This window comes from Typopeltis vanoorti, chromosome 23 (assembly GCF_054136105.1).
Source record: "Typopeltis vanoorti isolate ZY-2024b chromosome 23, IOZ_Tvanoo_1.0, whole genome shotgun sequence".
Lineage (NCBI taxonomy): Eukaryota > Metazoa > Arthropoda > Arachnida > Uropygi > Thelyphonidae > Typopeltis > Typopeltis vanoorti.
The window spans coordinates 80658859-80679523 of record NC_143571.1 but is presented as its reverse complement, the minus strand read 5'-3'; the positions used below and the strand labels follow the sequence as shown (position 1 = coordinate 80679523).

The 20665-nt window shown below is 34.0% G+C and overlaps 1 protein-coding gene across 1 annotated transcript in view; it reads left to right on the top strand.

The window, feature by feature from the left end:
* Positions 1-20665, top strand: part of LOC150094028 (DNA repair protein XRCC1-like) — a 191547-nt gene that overhangs the window by 105350 nt on the left and 65532 nt on the right. Inside the window, exons 8-9 of the mRNA XM_090413044.1 lie at positions 15957-16110; positions 18316-18432. Of these exons, the coding sequence (XP_090269170.1) occupies positions 15957-16110; positions 18316-18432 (271 nt within the window). The remainder of the gene's footprint in view (positions 1-15956; positions 16111-18315; positions 18433-20665) is intronic.

Sequence of the window (20665 nt, the reverse complement as noted above, 5' to 3'; positions counted from 1 at the left end):
AGGTCGAAACTGGTCTGGGTAGTGGACCTTTCCATCATGCATAGCATTATACATGTCTGTAAGGATATGTGCATTGCATTATGGGATACTGAGGCAATTGATATGAAGTCATTAGCCTCTATATACAAGTAGCCCAGCCATGATGTTACTTCCAGGGGAAAATTTTTATTTGTTTACACTTGAATAGAGGATAAACCAAGAATATAATTTCTTGGCATCTTTAATTTATAGTATAACCAAGTGAAAAAAAAACTTTCAAATGTGAGAGCATATTGCTCTCTAGCTTAATTTATTTTTTGTAACCAAATAGATAATAATAAAAGAACTCTAGCATTGATGTAGTAAGGTGTTTTTTTTTTTTTTTTTTTTTTTTCCCCCCCACCAGAGGTTAGACCCGTAATTTCAACAGTTGACCAAATTAATGTAACTTTAGCGTGCCATGTAGATTGTAGTGTAGCTTGTTTCTTTGTATATATGTGTATATTCCAGATGATGACCTTAATGTGACAGTCGAAATGTCAAGTGATTATTTTGTTTTATATTAAACTGAAGTTTTACTTTAACATGGTAGTTGTTTCCATAATTTGTATAATGGATGCTGATAACCATGAAGGAAAGGATAGATTTACAACTTTTGACAGATAGTGATTAGTTAACCCTTTTGTGGGGTCTGACTCTTGGTAACTTTGTAGGCAAGTGTTCTTGCCAAGTGTTTTTAGTGAGATTTTTACCAGCAGGGTAGTTCACCATAGAGAAAGCAGTGGTGAACAGAGTAGTTCACCTTTGCTCCCCAACTCCTCATTTTATCTGGACTTGGGACTGGCCTATGGCTGGATTGTAAATATTCATGGCTGTAAATTTGTGTGTTCAGAGGGCTGGTTTGCTGTTCTGAGGGACGAAAAACCTTAGTTTCTGGGTGAAAAGACCCTCTACCTCCATTATGAGACTGGCTAACTTACCTTCAGTCAAAAGAGACCAGATAAAGTTCCTCACGTCATGGATGGGAATCGAATCCTGGTCTTTCTGACCAAAGGGCTTCATCTATACTGACTGAGCTATGGAGACTCTATCACAGATAGGAGCAATATAGGTAGTTCTCACTTTACGAATTCCCGCTTTATGAATTTTTACCTTTGCTAATTTTTCTGATCGGAATTTTTATTTTAAGTTGTAATTACATAATTACGCAGTATGTAATGACGTAATAATCAATTAGAAATAGCCTTGCTGACACCAGTCTGTTATTTGTAGTTTCATTCAATTACATCTGATTTTTTATTTTGTTTTCTTTTTAGCTATAACCCTTTCACTTTTTCAACAATGTCAAAAAAGAAGCTACAGTGCAAAGCCAGAAAACGAGCAAAAGAAACAAAGAAAAGCCATTACGTTAAAGAAAAAAATATGAAATTATTACCAGCCATCAAGTGGGTCACACTGTTAAAGCTCTTTCTGAGAATTTTTCTTGAAATTCAAAAACCCTGATGGAACTGATATAGATGGCAGTGCCAATATTTTGGTGAAGTCTGCTGGAGGGCCATACCCAGGAATTTTATATACAGGCAGGAACTACCTGTATATAAAAAAAAAAAATGAATATGCAGAAGAGATGGGGAAGGTGAAAAAATAGGAAATTTCACCAATATGGAAAAATGATACTGCAAGTTGCTTTGCATGTTATTTACATACCATTAGGTATAAAAGGGGGTGAGGATTAGCTGTGTTCTCCTACCAGGATCTTGGCTGACTAGCCATCAGTCATGCTTGTAGCATGTTGAGCAGAGTTAAGCCTGGGATGGATTTCCGTGGTGGGCTGGAAATCTACAACACGGTCAAAAACCCTGATGGAACTGATATAGATGGCAGTGCCAATATTTTGGTGAAGTCTGCTGGAGGGCCATACCCAGGAATTTTATATACAGGCAGGAACTACCTGTATATATAAAAAAAAAATGAATATGCAGAAGAGATGGGGAAGGTGAAAAAATAGGAAATTTCACCAATATGGAAAAATGATACTGCAAGTTGCTTTGCATGTTATTTACATACCATTAGGTATAAAAGGGGGTGAGGATTAGCTGTGTTCTCCTACCAGGATCTTGGCTGACTAGCCATCAGTCATGCTTGTAGCATGTTGAGCAGAGTTAATCCTGGGATGGATTTCCGTGGTGGGCTGGAAATCTACAACATGGTCAAAAACCCTGATGGAACTGATATAGATGGCAGTGCCAATGTTTTGGTGAAGTCTGCTGGAGGGCCATACCCAGGAAGTCTTAGTATCATGCCTGCACGTTGACCCCCCCCCCTCCCAAGGAAACGTGGTGTTGTAATGAGCCATGGCAAAGTTGATACTGAGCAAAGAGCTGGCAGAAAGCTATAAAATGCATCTCCCAAGACGTTATGTGGCCAGCGTGGGAGATTAGGCCATACCTCCTCCACTACAATGCCAAGAAGAAGAAAGAAAAGCCGTAAAGCCCATGGCCAGAATGGGCAAACACCGGATGTGACTAAATTTCCCCAAATATATGACTACTCTGATCGAAACCATTTATGGAGACCAGAGCATGATGTAGTGGGGAAGCTTTCCCAAATAATAAGCAATACTGGAATAGCCCAAAGAATTCATAAATATAACAGTAATCATTATAATCCTCTTTTTCCTCTATATAGGAACATTTAATTGTCAAACACTTAAAGAAGAGGAAGACCTTACCATCTTAAAGCAAGAACTAAAACATATTAAATGGGACATCATAGGTTTAAGTGAAGTTCACAGGCAAGATGAACATTTAATAAAACTAAAAAATGGAGACTACTTATACTATTATGGGAAAACTAAAGGACAATACGGAGTTGGATTTCTAATTAAGAAAACAATTGCACACCTTATAGAAGAATTTAACTATACAGATGAAAGAATAATAGAAATCACACTTAAACTCCAAACTTAAAATCAGGATCATCCAAATATATGCTCCTACACTGATGAAGAGATAGAAGCATTTTATGACTCACTGCAGCACACTCTAGACAAAAAAGAGAAATCGCAATCAAAACTTGCTATTTCATCCCATTCACCAAATATACACAATAGGACCATATAGAAATGTTACAAGCAGCAACTCAGGAATGGCTCTTACAGAATTCTCTATCAGTAACAAGCTTTACATTATGAATACATTTTTTAAGAAAGCCTTCAAAAGAAAATGGACATGGAGAAGTCCAAATAGAGAAATAAAAAATGAAATAGATTATACACTGTGTAATAATAAAGAAATAATTCAAGATACCTCAGTTCTAAATCAAGTAAAAACAGGAAGTAACCACTGACTGGTGAGAGCCAAAATTAAAATAAACCCCAAATTGGAAAGAATAAAATGGCTAAACAACAAAAAATCAAGAAGTTTTGACTTTGAAACTTATTGAAAACAAGAAGGATTACGAAGAAAAACTCCAAAAACTAGACTTAATATATTTGAAGAAGAAGACATAAATAAAATAAGCAGAAACCTAAGTAATCTCAGCAGCCAACAAATTCAAAAGCAACAAACAACAAAAAGACCATAAACTTTCAGAGGAAGCCTTACAACTACTAAAAAAGAGACGAAATATGAAACAAGACAAAAACTTAATTTGTAAAATAGAATATGCAGAACTATGCAAAACAATAAGGAAAAAGATGAGAAATGAAATAAGATCTTATAACACTAAAAAAATAAAAGAAACAATTGAAAACAATAAAAATATGAAAATACTAAGAAAACATTTATCAGTTGGCAAAAGTCAAATAACTGCAATAAAAGATAAGAATGGAACTATAATAAGGAACCAAGAACAAATCCTAAGCAGGCTAGAAGAATTTTATAAAGAACTCTATAGTGATCCTTCAATAGATAAATCAAATATAAAAAAAACTTAATTTGTAAAATAGAATATGCAGAACTATGCAAAACAATAAGGAAAAAGATGAGAAATGAAATAAGATCTTATAACACTAAAAAAAATAAAAGAAACAATTGAAAACAATAAAAATATGAAAATACTAAGAAAACATTTATCAGTTGGCAAAAGTCAAATAACTGCAATAAAAGATAAGAATGGAACTATAATAAGGAACCAAGAACAAATCCTAAGCAGGCTAGAAGAATTTTATAAAGAACTCTATAGTGATCCTTCAATAGATAAATCAAATATAAATAACTCTTCTCCATTGCATATAGAATTCATCTCCTCATTCACTTCAGATGAAATAAAACAAGCATTAAAACAAATGAAAAATGGAAAATGTCCTGGTGAAGACCTAATTCACATAGAATTAATTAAATGGGGAGGAAATAATATAATTCACCATGTCACAAACTTATCAGTAAGTTGCCTTAGTTAAATATCTATGCGTAGAAGAGGGGAAGATATCAGAAAACTGGAAAAATGCTACTCTCATACTGTTATTTAAAAAAATGGGATGAAGAAGTAAAGAAATATAGACCAATTAGTATTCTCTCCAATCTCTACAAAATTCTCACAAAAGTAATAACAAACAGGTTCCTCTTCTAGGATTCTGTAAAGGCTTTAACACAATTGATCATATTCATGCAGTAAAACAAATAATAGAAAAAGTAGAAGAAAACCAATTGGCTCTCTTTTTTGGTTTTATTGATTATGAAAAAGCATTTGATTCCATCAAAACTAATGCAATAATCAAAGCACTCCAGCATCAGGGAGTTCCTGGAGAATATGTGGACCTCCTCCAGGAAATATACCACACTGCAACAGCAACAATCCAACTTCACACAAGTAGCAATAAAATATCAATTGTGAAAAAGGTGTCCGACAAGGAGCTCTTTATCACCCAAAATCTTTACAGCAGTCCTTCAAGAAATATTTAATAATATAAACTGGACAAACCTTGGTATAAAAATTAATAACAGAAACTTAACACACCTAAGATATACAGATGATATAATTTTTGCAAACAATCCTTATGTTGCAAACCTTAATATAATGATAGAAGACCTATATCATGAAAGCAAAAAAGTCGGTCTTAAAATAAACAGAGAAAAAACTAAAATCATGTTTAATCATTTTGTAATAACAAAAAACATAATAATAGAAAACAATGTCTTGGAAAGAGTCTCTTCGTATCATACTTAGGTCATCTCATTGATCTAAACTGTGGACTCCAAAAGGAAATAAATAGGAGAGTTCAACTTGCCTGGGGTGCATTCAGAAAATTGAAAAGCATTTTTCAAAACAATGATGTCCCACTCTGTTTAAAAAGGAAGACGTTTAACCAGTGTATACTTCCAGTCATCACATGGTTGTGAAACCTGGTCACTAACAAAAGCACTGGCAAATAAAGTACCAACTCAAAGAAAAATGGAGAGGTTGATGCTAGTGTAAAATCTTGTATAGAGAGAATTTTGTACAAAATTCTTATATACCGATTTTACTTGAGAAAGAAAGTCAATACCCAATTCTAATTAATATGGTTTAATTAACAATTTTTATAAGTGTTTTGTGTAATCTGGTTAAATATTAGAATGAATTGCTAAATTATTTGACTGCCAATATTGTACAAACAAAGAGATAGCCAAGACAGGATTAGAAATGTGGACCTGACACTATTGCCAGGCACGAAAGTCAGCGAGTTGCGTGGTTTTCCCACCATGACTCAGCAGCTTCATAAGGGGGGAAGGAACCCCTGGTAGAACATCTGGGGAACTCTATCTGAAGAAGTTCCAAGGTTGTGAAGGTAGAATAAAAAGGAGACAGGCACTCCGCTTCTAGCTATCGCTCTGGCTCTCTGTTCCTGACTTGTTTCGGTGTCGCTTCGAAGAGGTCCCTGTGTCCAGCTGTTCCAAGGATGGGGGGAAGGATATCCCATTAGTAGTATTTCAACGATGATAGGAGAATTTTAACGGCAGTGTCGGCCTGTTCCAGAATCCCATTGCAAAGTTCCTTAAGCGATCTCCAAGAATGCTGTACTGTAATTGCCGTGGAGTAGTGTCCGTTTGCGGTTCTAACAGGAAAGAAGAAAATTATGTTCGTGATCTCTAGGATCTTGAATGCTGAACTGGCTGAGAAAAGTTTGAAGTAAGATTAATGTAAAACTGTTATGGATTGTGAACCTTAGAGCAGGGATTGTTGATTATATAGTTACTAGCATAATGTAAAGTTGTAAAGTCAGAAAACCGCACTTCTAAATTATTGTGAAATAGTTATCCAAAGAATTATGAGCATTTGTCAATGTTAAGTGTTATTGTTAAGAGTTAATGTTGGAAGGGAGATTGAATGTGAAGCTTAGTTAAGCATAATTCTGTTAATGATCTGAGTTGAACTGTTTTGAAGTGTGTGTGAACCTAACCACATGTCTGAAGTATATGTGAACGTATATGTTTTGTCTTTATCTTTGAGCTAAAGACTTGAAATGCTGATTTGAGTAATTTGAGAACCAGACGTGCGTTGCATTGTTACTTGGCAGAATTGATAAGAACCAGATGAGATTTGATATGTGTGGGATCCTACTTCTTTTATTTTGTAATTTCCATGGCTTAGTATGAATAAATTGTCTTGTTTGTTAACCCTTTAACTGCTGACTTTATATTCTACTGACATTGTCCCATGTGCTGAATTAATTTTGCAAAAAATTTATAAATAATATCAATTAAAATTCTTACTGAAGTAAGAAGTACGGACAGCATCATACATTCTTGATATACACTTGTTCACTCACAAAAATGGCAATAATAGGATTTTATAAAATTTGCATAATCAAGGGGTGTCCACTTGATTATGCAAATTACACACATTAATTTATGTAGAATCACCAGGATCTTCTTCATCTGAAGTACACAATTCACTTAACTTGGATAATTCTTCTCCTGACTCATTTGTTGTTAACAATTCATGAATTTGATCATCAGTAAGATAATGTGGATATTTACTGGTAGACTCCATATTGTGACATCCTGGAAATCCCTGCAGTCACGTAGTTTATGCATCGTGCTGCATATTATTATTATTCGTGACACCTCCAAGGAGTCCGAAGACTCATCGCGGAAGGACACCTACTGTACAACTCTCGGTCTCCACCCGAACCTCTACTACCAATCATCCACATTAACGCCATCTACCGCCCTCCACCACAACTAGTATTTTTTGTCTCTAAATTGTGTGTGTTCTGAAGAGCCGATTTGTCTGTATGCAGGCTGAAAAACAAAAACCCAAGTTTTTGGGAGAAAAAAACCCTGCTACCTCCATATGAGATCGGCTAACTCACCTTCGATTGAAAAAGTCCATATATAAAGATTCCTCCCGTCATGAAGAGAATCGAACTTAGACCTTTTCCAATCGAAGGGCACAATGTATCGTCGTTCTTCCAATTGCGCAGAGGTGCTTAATATGATTAGTTGCACCAGTTCAAATTTTTCTCTTTAGATATCATATAAGGACAGAAACTCAAGTCAAATAAACTTCAATTGGTTTGCAATAGATGGAGGAACCTACCCGCGAAGTTTGAATATCTTATGATGATTCTTTCCATACTAAAAAATTGTCTGAATATGGGAGGCTTGCCAACCATTCGAATCGAGTTAACTTGATCGTAGCAAGGTCGCCATTTTTTTCTGCGCTCGAGTTAATTCGACCATAGCAGTTAAAGGGTTAATAACTTGCCTAATTTCGACATACCAAAGCACTTCTCATAAAAATATAGAACCTGTGTGTGTCCTGAAAGTTAACCACAACTGACTAATAGTAAGTTTCAAATGTTGCTTGACTTAGAACTGAGTTTTAGAGATAATCCCATGTTCCGCTGAGCATTTCTCTTATATGTATAGGCAAGACAAACAATTCCTATGCGCGATCTTTAATGGCGCAGTCGTTATACAAATAAATTTTTAAAGATCAGTGTAAGAGAAAGTCAGCTAGTTATACAAAGGAAATTGGTTCCAGCCAGAGGCAATTCCTGAATCTATACTCCACACACATGAAAGTAGCATAGTTACGACCTTGAGAAGTGGGAGGGAATGAAATTGTAGACTAAAGGATTAAAGGTGATAAGACTAGCTCAAGCATTGATTACAACTTGGAATTATGACTGACAAGAAAATAAATAGTATAGATATTTTTACAAAGGCACAGTTCAACATAAATGAACTGAAATTAAAAGGATAAAGAATAAAATAAAATATCATTAATTTTACACTAGGCATCACATTAAAAGATAAGAAGCGAAACACCTGGATAAGAAGCCAGACTTGCATCACTGACATCATTCTTCACCATAAGCGACTAGAATGGAAATGGGCCAGACATCTATCCAGAAGAGAAGATGAGCGGTGAACCACCATACTAACGAACTGGGTTTCAAAAGAAGGGAAACGAGGCTGAGGACGTCCTAAAAAAAGGTGGAGTGATGAACTGTCAAATTTTGTTGGGAAAAATTAGTCAACCATTGCCAAGAACAGAGAAAGGTGGAAAGAACTGGAGGAGACCTTCGTCCAGCAGTGGACAGAAAATGGTTGAAAAGAAGAAGGTATAAAAGAGTTATGAGAAGCAGTAAAACAGTAAATGCCTCTAACATTTATCAGAAAGGCATTTATTATTGCTGCTATGGCAAAGATTTATAATTCACAAGTTATGAATCTCTGCTACAATAAGGTTAGTAACATCAATATTGAAAGCACCTACAATGTAAGCCATTTTAACATGTGTGTGTTCAGAATATAATTACAGATGCGGTGTAGCCAAGATGATGACTAAAACCAATCCATGCCCCTCATGATTAATAAGCATAATGCACAGACACTTTTCAAACAATTAGACTTTGCCATAGTATGAAAAATTGTTGCAGTATTTTCCATACAAAATTTCCTTGTGCTCTCTTTTATATAAAAGATATGCAGATGCTCTCTTTTATATAAAAGAGAGCATCTGCATATCTTAGGCTAACTTTTATTTTTCTAGCCTAATGGAGAGAGAGAGAGAGAGAGAGATGACTGTTGGCCTTGGAGCATCCTTTTTTTTGGGGGAGGGGGGTAGATGAACATTGGCATTGTGGTATGAGGTTTCACTACATTCACATTCTTACTGATCATAAGGTTGAAGCCAACCTTATGATCAGTCACTTTCTTTTTTCATGTTCGTATTATCAGCCATTGGTATTGGGAAATATGAAGTTAGTGGTCATAATTATTTCAGAATTACAGCAGTGAAGATGGTAATACTGGTACCCATTTCATCACCAACAAGGTAGCAGTAGTTGCTCCTGAAAGTTTTTTTTTTTTTTTTTTTTGAAATTCTGACTTTTGGCAGATTTGGTTTAACTGAAGGAAAATGTCATGAAAGCATTTATATTCTCACAAACTTAAGGAAATCATCACGTTTTGCAAAAGCAGTCATCCTGATGTGATACTTTGTCACTGAAAATGCAGAACATATAGAGCAACAGTTATGAAGATATTTGTTGTGCTGAACTGTAGCAATATACTGAACAGTATCCTATCCTAATTTTACACTCATGCGTAGACCTACACTTTTTACCATGTAGGCATTCGGAACCGAAATCCTATGGAATAGGTTGGTTACTCCTTATTTGGAGGTATCCTATGACCGTAGCTTGTGTGTTCACGGGGCTGGTTTGCAGGCCCACGTGGGATGAAAACCCCCAGATAAACTGGGGGGGGGGAACTGCAGTAAGTGATTAGTGATAGACGTGAGCAAGATTTTTGTTAGAGAGCACCTCTGTATTGAAGTTCACTGTCTCTACATCCTTTGGGTTGATTTAAAGGTAAAATATATGGAGAATAGGGATAAGAATGAAACTTATCACTATAATAACATAAGGATTAATATGTGAAGAGTGAGAATGAGAATAAATTTAATTACTGTTATATCACAAATAAAGAAATAAAAGAAAACAAGTAAAACTGATGAACAGGTCTCCAATACTGTCAAATCTTACATTTTAGTCTTTTCAGATACTAGTAACTGCATCAATCAACCTAGATCTTGGTTTTCATCTGTGTCTTTATCCTGATATTTTGATATCAAAAAGTTGTTTTGCTAACCTTTCTCTTCCCCATTCTATTCAAGTGACCATATACCACTTAGATTAGTTTTGCCCACACATTCTTCAATGCTAATATCAACTTCCTATTTAATATCTTCATTTTACATATAATTCTGCCATTGATGCTATCTGTTTGGTCTGATTTTTGAGAACACTCAAATCCGTAATCTCTAGTCTTCAGTCAACTGATTTATTTCTAACTCAACTCTCAGATCCATAAGTTAACATTGGTTTGAAGACTGAGAATTGTCTCTCCATCACATCACATTTCTGTTGTGTATTTGTATATTTAATTTACCATCTTAACTAAAAATTGTGCTCAAATAGCTGAAATATTTTCTTTGTTCAATATTCAATAGATTCTCCATGGAGAATATAATTGAGGTTTTCCATGTTTTCACAGTTTCATAACTCACAGATGCCTAAGTTAATACTGATTTAAAGACTGTCTAGTATACTGTTAGTTTAGTGTTTTGGCCACTTTCTCTTATTCAGTATAAATTTATTCAGCTGGCTTTCCCCACTGTATTATCCTTGTTTAATCTCTTATTCAGACCAAATATGGATTATCATAATCAGATTTTTACTTCACAACAAATAGTTTGAAAATCATGAGAATATAACAAGGATCTGTTATATCTGGAAAAGGCAAATAACAAGCTGCTGAAAGAAAAGCTCTTCAAGATATTGCAATAGATGGTGTAAATAAATAGACATTTTATAAGCATAGTAAAGTGTGTATTTAAGTTGTAAGTTAGCACATAGAGAATTAAAGGAAGTACAGGAAGATGGTTTGGTGTGAAATGAAGTGCAAGACAAGGGTGTACACCACTCTTATTCTTCATCAGCAGTTTCCTGATACATACACATACCCTCAGGTGGTATCAAATACTATGACAGTATGATACAATTAAGTTACATTAAAAGTCTATCACTTTTTAGCATTCCATCATTGTCAAAATCTTATATTTTTGTCTTATAGGATACTTCTGACTTTGAATTATTTTTCCTGCCATCTTGGCATCAAACACCTCTTTTGCTCACCTTTCCTTTCCCATTCTGTTTAAATGACCACACCACCTTAGATTAGCTCTGCTAACATATTCTTGAATGCTAATAATGCCAAGTTCCTTCCTAATATTTTCATTTTTAATATGATTATGTCATTGTATATTGCTAGTTTAGTGTTGGCTAATTTCTCTCTTATTCATATAAATTTATTCATCTGGTTATCCACCATACAAGCTTTGTTTATTGTTATGTTACTATTTCTATATTTAATTTGCCATCTTCATTAAAACTGTGCTTAATACTTTACTTGTTTGTAGGTTCTTCATTCTGAATGCAGTTAAAGCTTACTATGTTCCTGCCTATTTTCAATATTTTTTTATCAATTTTCATGCAAAATTTGTTGCAGCTGTGATTCTGTTTAGTTTAAAAAAAATCTCAAGCTTGCAATGGATTTCTTTAGGAGTAAAACATCTGCATGAAGCAAACAGCTAAGTGTGATATCTCTGATTCAGATTTAATGCCAGTTTCTTTCATGATACTGTCTATATAGATGATAAATAAGAGTGAGGATAGTGTGCACCTTTGTCTTACACCTTCATTTTACATCATCTTCCTACATTTCCTTCAATTCTAATTGCTGACATACAAATTAAAAATAGACTATGTATAATGTCTCAGTTATCCCATATAATTGTAACATTTTGAAAAGCTTTTCTCTGGGCACTTTGTATGCCTTTCTAGATCTACAAAACTTAAGTACAGATCTTTTTGTTCATACTATTTGTCATCAAGTGAAAATTTGATCATGACAACATCTGTTTGACCTGAACCTGGGTTGTTCTCCAAGTTCTCTTCCACAAATTTTCTTAGTCTCTTCTTATGTATGCTTGCATAAACTTTACCTTGGACACTTAGTAGAGAAATATTCTCACATTTGGTTTTATTCTCCTTTTTATAGCTGGGCACTATGATAGCTCTGCTTCAATCACCTGGAATTCAATCTTCTGATCAGGCCTTCTGAATTATGCAGTGTAACTACTACAAAACTTTTATACCTCCATATTTGAGTATTTCTGATTGAAAATCACCTACTCCAGCTGCCTTTCCAAATTTCAAGCTTTTGATAGCTTTTTCTACTTCCAGTATTAATGTGTACTCTACTCCTGTTTGTATTCTTCTTGAATATTTTGACTACTGTTGTCATTGCTTGTTTCATTTTACATTAACAGCCCTTCAAAGTAATTATTCCAGACATTTCAAATATATTTATGTTTGGTGTTCATCTCACCTTTATCATCTTTTATTCCTTTTCCAGTAATCTTTTCTTTTTCTAAACTTTTTCAATAGCCTATGGAACATTTTTCCATGTTTCTGATATTTATCTTCTGTATTCTTACTGAATATTCTCAGTAAGAATTAAGATAAGAGTGTCTTGGACAGAAAAATGAACAAACAAAAGTATCCTAGAAGAACTGAATATCCACACAAGACTGACAAACATAATTAACAAGAGAATTGTGCAATATTTTGGACACATATGCATAAGGGAAGGCAGCTGCCTGGAAAAAATAATCATCCAGGGTAAACCGTGTGGAAAAAGAAAAAGAGGGAAGCCTCCCCCCCCCAACAGATGGATTGGCCAAATATTAAGAATCACCAGACTTAAACTAAAACAAGCAATAAGAGAAGTACAGGGGAGAAAGAAATGGTGAAGCATCATCAGGAAGGTCATGAGTCCTCAGACATGAGGATATCTGAGAGAGAGCGATTCTTACTGAATTTTTCTCATGATTTGTATCTGCTTTTATACATAGCTTAGCTCTCTTACATTTATTTTTATATTCTTTTAAAGCATCTGACAACTTATTTTCTAGGCACTTTCAGTATGCTTTCTTCTTTTCTAGGACTGCCTCTTTAATTTCTTGTGTCTACCATTGCGTTCTTATTTATCTGTCCTTTCAGATAACTTCATCACATGCCTTCCTAGCTGAATCAGGTATTGTTTTCTTCGAGTTTGCCACTGAAACTTCAAAGCCTGGTTCTTGTTTTCAAACATATTGTTCTTTTCAATGTGAGATTCATTTTTATTCTACTTAAAACTAAGCAATGATCACTTCTGATGTCAAATCTCTTGTTGTATTGTTATCCCACCAATACAATGGCATATTATATTGATGGAATTATGCTAGAAGTAACTGATCAGGCCAGAGATCTTAGAGTTTTAGTAGATAGGAAGTTGAATTTTAGGATAAATGCAATGCTGAAATGAATGTTGATATAAAGACTTAATGACTTCCTTATCCTTACATGTCACAGATTTTTCAGGAGCTATCTAACAGTACGTGTTTTCACTAGATAGTCTCGACATATTAACACTTCTCAAGATAAGGTAGGTAAAATCTTCATTTTTTATGTGACAGTTCTTTAGGTTCATCTTTAATAGTGTCAGTTCATCAGTTGAATGAAAAAACTAAGTTTTGAACTTGTGCAGTACTAAGCTTTCAAATGTGCATGATGAACAGAGTATCTGTTATTGAGAGGATATTGCTGTATTTTTGCAACTTAGCACTGCTGCTTTAAACCTAGTGAACAGTTGCGATTAACTTATAAAAAATGGAAATGCAGGAATCTGTTTGAAATGGAACAATCACAATATTGACATGTTAACTCTTTTTTGATCACTTACTGTCTTCTGAAGCTCTGACACTTCACTGTCTAGTGAAGCGCTCCTAGATGTGACTTCAATATGTGAAGGCAGCATTCTTACAGAATAGTGCTTTCAGTGTGCAATCTATTCTTTTAAAGTTTATTTAGTGAAAATTTCTATACACATTGTGATCCTCAATGACAAAGTATGCAGATCTGGACGTGATTAGTGAAATTCATGTACAAGAGTGAAATGAACATTTCTCAGGACAAGTTGTTTACACTCATTAGTACTGCTAAAAGTCTAATGTAAGGGGTTTGATAGAGATTGGTTCAACATGGAATGTTTCGGGAACTAATCTGCATGAGGAATGTGATTATCACTCGAATTCCTAGGCCTTATCTCTTACTGCAGCAACATAAACAACATGATGCAGAATTGTCGCAGTTAAGTTAATCCCTAGCAACTCTAGGAATAAAAAAAGTCAAAGAAAAAGGTGCAATCAAGAAGTAAGGAACCAGACACATTGGAGGTGCATATGAATATCAATGAAGAGGTACAGTCGATTACAAGTGAAAGATCAGAGTTATTGGCACTTAACTATTCACTAACTCAAGTTTCTGTTCTGCACTCTAGACTCACACAGAAATTACTTTCATCTGCAAAGAGTTCTGTGCTGGTAGAAGGATCTGTGGTAACAACAGATAGTGTATCTGTTCCATCTGACAGTCTGCACCAATTTGCTACATTAATTTCAGATACAGATATGCTACTCATTCTTAATACTGCTGGAGAGGTCAACACCCTCTCTCATTTCATGGAATCAGGGGCATGCAGAGACACTCAAGTATTAGTTCCTAGTTTTCTTATGTCTGGGTTATTCACATCCAAAGTACTCCAAGTATAATACAAGACATCGATCTTGGCATAAGGGACACAGCTTCTGCATAAAACTGACAAACCTAATATCCATACTACTAGAAATGAGGAGCCTAATGAGTGAATTAATGTGGGTGCAAAATGAGATACACTAATTAGAAGAGAGTGAGAGAGGCTGACTGTTGGAAGAGAAGAGGTGCCAATAAATGAGAATTTAAAGGTGATTGATTGTAGCAGCAATTTGGAATGTAAAACAGTGGAAGAGAAAAACAGATAGAGAGAGAATAGTATTGTTTGGAGATTTGATTATCAAAAATGTAAAATCAAAATAGGCACTGAAAGTGTGTTTGAGAAGCAGTACAATTAGGGGATGACTAAGACTGTAGAGAGAGGAGGAATTAGAGATAATTCAACTGTGCCAGTTGGAATAAATGATTTATGAGGTATTGTAAATGTGGCAGCATGGGATTTGAGAATGTTATTAAAAGCCTAGGAAATATAATCCTATCCTTAAGATAGGTATAATAGTAAGCAGCTGAGAAGAATGGCAATGATTATGAATAGTATGATAGCAAGGATATATAAGAGGCAAGACTTTGTGTATACTCATCTCTGAAATAAATTCAAAGATAAGAGTGAACTTTTTGCTGAGAATGGTTTGCATCTAAGCAAGAGTGGTAGTGATAAGCTTGGTAAATTGTTGTTGAGTGGAGGAGAGAATATGTCTTCACAGGGAAATCAGAACATGATGGTGAGTTTCCATGTGTGAGCTATCACAACAGGAATGTGCTGGATGGTGGTGGGATGCATGATATGGCTTAAGGGATTGTCTCAAAAATGTAGATGAGTTAAGGTGAACATTCAGTTCCATGAGAGTGATAGTAATTGTGTGATGAGAAGGGAGTTTAATGATTTCTGGAGTGTGCCTATTAAGATGGGTGATAAATTTGCTGACTGATGTTTATTGTGGGCATGTTGTATGCTGCCTATTGTCAATTTTAGCTTAACAACTTTGTAATTTATTGTTATTTATGGTCATATACCTCACTGCAATTTTTGCAGTGAAGTATATGACCAGTATATGGCTTATAATTGGTTTCTATATTGAAAGATATAAAATTTCACTAATTTAAGAGACAATTTTTATAAAATTGTGTGGGTAAAGATGTCTTTTTGAAACTCATAGTAGTTCAAATTGTATCACATGATTCATTTCAAGTATAATTTTACCTTTTCTTCTAAAAAGTTTTTTAAAAATATGTAAAATTCACTTATGAAGTGTTTTTATAAAACTTATTACAAATACTTTTTTACATAATGGAACTGAGGAATTACTTTTTATTTTCATAGTTGAAAAGAAAAAGCCATTTAACAGACTTATGGAAAAAGTTGTGTTTGCTTTAAGTGGCTTTCAGAATCCTTACAGAGGTGAGCTAAGAGATAAGGCACTTGAAATGGGAGCAAAATATAAGGGTGATTGGACATCAGATTGTACACATTTAGTGTAAGTAATATAATTCTCACTGAAACAAATTTCATTTATCTTTATTGTAGTTAAATGATTCAAGTTTACTAAGGCTGAAATATATTTGAAATATATAATAGCTGTGTGCACACGCATGTGTGTGTTACACAAGTTTTATAATGTACTCCCTGAAGATGCCTCTGTGACTGAGATAAAATATTGGAAGAATTAAAATGGTGTTTTTAATCCTTTCTCAGTGCTGCTGTTTTCATAGTAGATAGTAAGCCTCCACAACATGATCAAGACTAATACTTACCTATAGGAATGAATCTGGACCATCAGAAAACTAGATGAACAATGGCTTACATTAGTTGAAGTAAAATTTATGAGGACTTCAGGATATACATTACTGGAGACCATATGAAAAGTAAAGATATAATGAATAAACTAAATATGATATCTTAATACATATGTCCAGCAGTATAGACAAAAATGGTTACAGCATGTAAACAGAATGGACAGGAAGAGGATACCCAACAGGTTCTTCAATACATCTCTAGAGGAAGGAGACCTCCAGGAAGACCAGCTAAGAGGTGACGCAAGACCATAACAGGTCACTAGGCTTACTACTGGACAGGATAGTGATGAACTTTTAAATTTGAAATATATTTCATTTAAAGTGCAGTTATAATTTTAAATTCATAAAATTATATATAATTTAAAGATTATTATAAATTAGTATATCACTATCTGAAAAAAACTATAAATAGAGAGATAAATGTATAATTTTGTGATGATCAAGCATCATCTGTTTAATAGGCTTTAAGTTTCATTTCTTTTATGCAGAGGTTATACTATTATATGTTTAAATGATTACACTGACCTGGGTCATTTAATTCTTTAGGCTAAGTTTTGCCACTTTGCTTAGCAAGCTGCAAGTTTGAATGCCCATTGATGCAAAGATATTGGTGAAGGTTGTTCTTTCTTTCTTTAGGTGGGAACAACTGATTTTTATTTCCTTGTGTGAGATCTGTGAACCACAGTACTGCTGTGTTATTGGTTTTCACCTTTTTGGGTGAGATTATCATCATAAAAAATTAATATGGATTAAGGAATTATTCTGGTCTTTAATTAAATGAGTTTTTAATGGCACTTGTGACACAGTAATGAGATTATTAGAAACATGCAGGCATGAGAATTAACAATAATAATTTATTAATGCAGGTATTTTCAGCCCAAATCTAACAGGTTATCATCAGTGCACAAGCAAATTTGGAGCATGAACAGTGGACTGTTATTCCCTTTCACAGACATAAGCCATCATCCATCTCAAAAATGAGCATCATCAGATACTTAATAGAACACGTGTTGTCTGCTCCAACCCCGAGAATCTCCAACTAGAAGTTGATCTAGTCTAAATCATCAGGCTACAAGCTATAGAATGTCTTCATTTTAAAGTAGATAAAATGCATCTTTGACACATTTCAAAGATCCTTAAAAGATACAATTTAGTTCTCATATTCTTTCCTGTTAATAAAATCTCCTTCTGATTACCCTCTGCAAAAGATAAACAGGCTTCTCTCTCCCTCCATCTCTGATGTTTATTGTGATTGCCTCCACTCTTTGAATAAGCAGGATGTTTTGTCAAAAAATTACTACAGGAACACCAGTCTTACATAATGTCTGAAAAATCTGGTCTGGCATAGCATGGAGTGGATACTAACTATAATATCCTCTAATCCAACACACAGCTGTTATATCAGTGTCATTTTTTGAGTGGTTGTTTGTTTAAAGAGAGTGCAGAAGCAATTTTATGATCCATAACCTTAAATCAGAATGACTATCTGTAGCAAAAATTTATAAAGAGAACATTCCATATAAATGGCAATCAGTAACTTCCTTTCTTTTATTATTTTTTATTTTCCTGTTATTTTATTTTGTCATTTAACTTTCATTTTTATTTTTCACTTTTATATTGTTTTAGCTTATTTTTTTATTTATTTACCTTCTGTTATATGTCACTTTAGCATGTGGCTCATGTTTGTGAAAGGAAATAACAGTCCATTATTTGTGCTCCATCTTGCAAATTTTCTTATGCACTGATGATTGCTTGTTAGATTCAGGCTGAAATAAAATATCTGCATTAATAAATTATCATTATTAATTCTCATGCCTGTGTTTTCAATAATGAATAACTTGTCATAAAATAGTTATATATTATTTGAAAATGTTACATTATTTCAGTTGTGCATTTCTCAACACCCCAAAATACATTCAAGTACAGAGTTCTGGTGGTCGTATAGTCCAAAAGGAATGGATTCTTGAATGCCATGACCAAAAGAGGCTTTTACCCTGGAGAAAGTGAGTGAATTTTTGTTTTGTGATTATACAGTTTTCTCTTAAATAAACTTACAGTATATGGATTTCAGCAATTATAAGATTTTAAGATTCTGCAAAGTAGTTTGTCATTATAATAATTAATTGAATTTCAATTTTCAAGTTACCTTAAATTAAATATCAATTGTTAATTTGATATTTGAAGCAAAATATTTTCTTTGTTTCTAAAAAGCATTTTGACCATATTAATAAAACTTCATTTAGAGCAATATTATTTGATCCTTTGCAATTTTGGAAAACTATTAAATAATGCATATATGCTTATTTTATTTTTTACAATATCACTCCCACATGTGAGAGGTTGCTAAACTTAAAACAAATGAATGCTATGTGTGAGCAAGGGTCAAGTTTTTTCTTTAATAATCTGTTTTTTAATAATCTTCTTTTTTCTTTAATTTCTTTAATAATCTCTTTAAAATTTCTACTTACTTACTAAATAGCTTAAGGAAATTACAATGTACAATATATGCATTAAAATAAATTTTAATACACTTCCAATATTTCTGCAACGTCACGCTGCCATTATCACAGGAACTTAAATACAAGACACGTGCACGTAAGCACAACACACAGTAAATGAGGAACGAAGCAGGAAGCTATTTTTTCTCCTAAAAAAGTCCTGATGGTGTCCCCTAGTGGGCAATGCCCAATTCTTGGCCGATTGGGCTGAAGGTCTTCTTGATGTAGGTTTCCCAAATTTGGGGCAGTCTCATGCAACCAAATTTGTTTAGGTTTGGATTGTTTCTTAGGGCTGAGGCTGAGTCCATGAAAAGCCTTTTGTATTTGAATTTACTACGGTGTATTTGCTGTTTTAAGGATACTTGTGACATAAGACTGAATGATATATGCATGTAAACACAAGAAAGATATTTAATTAACCAAATATTTCGGTCTGGAAATAGCAGACCATCCTCAATGGTATTACAAGAACAGTTTTAAAAAATACAAGCTAGAATACTAACAATAGATCGTTAAAAATAGAACACACCGCTTGATGTTATATCACTAAGTATTAAGTATAAAAAGGAATATTTTGAAGTAGAGACATGATTGGGGAAAAAATAAAATAAAAATTAATGAGTAATCTTGAATAGACCCTCCCAGATTTTTGGTATAGATATACAGTTATTACGATTCAGGTTGGGACGATCGAGCAAGGCCTCCACGCTTTCCTTGAACAAACATTCGAACCTATCACGGGATCTATGTAAAAGGCGAGTCCTGGACCAAAAGATGCTCTGGTCAGTTTCAATCCCGTGTTGAGCCAATCCAGACTTTTCAGGTTTGTTGTGAAGAATGGAGGATTGATGTTCTTGGATTCTTTTTTCAAGAGAACGTCCAGTCTGTCCAAAATAGATGGTTCGCTTTGATATAGAATCTTTATATACCAATGTACCTCTCAAGGAAACTTTAATGACTTGCTGACATCTTTCCTCAAGACATTATAAAACTATTCTATTTCGTAATATATTCTGGATATTTCGTATGTCAAAATAAATTTTACAGCCAAGTAGAAGGAATGGCCATGGGAAGTCCTCTTTCTCCTGCTTTAGCCAACTTTTATTTAGAACATTTAGAAAAAGTCCTCTTCTCATCTATTTTCCCTCAACCATCTTTTTGGGTAAGATATATAGATGACATCTTTACTATTTGGCCTCACAGCAAAAACTCTTTACCTTCTTTTTTAAACAGTATTAATTCCTTGCATCATCGTATAAAGTTTACTATGGAAATAGAAGAAAACAACCAGTTATCTTTTTTAGATGTTCTCCTCATCCGGTCACCTTCAAATATTCTTACAACTACAGTATACAGGAAACCAATGTTCACAGGTCGTTATATTCTTAAAGAATCAGCCCATCATCCATGTTAAAAAACAGGAATTATAAAATGCCTCATCAGAAGAGCCAAACTAATTGTTCTATTTTTGATTATCTACAGAAAGAACTTTCTACTATCCAACAACACATGAAACTCGATGGCTTTTCTAAAAAAAGGTACTCAACATCTTCTCAATTCTTATAATCCTCCACAAAACAACAAAGTTTCAATACGTCGAGTGCCTATTCCTTATATCTCCAGTATTTCAGAACCTATTGCAAGAATTTAAAAGAAATATGATTTAACAACTACATATTCACCTATTAACAAATTGTCTTCTCATTTTCCTTCTCCTAAAGACAAACGCTCAACTTTA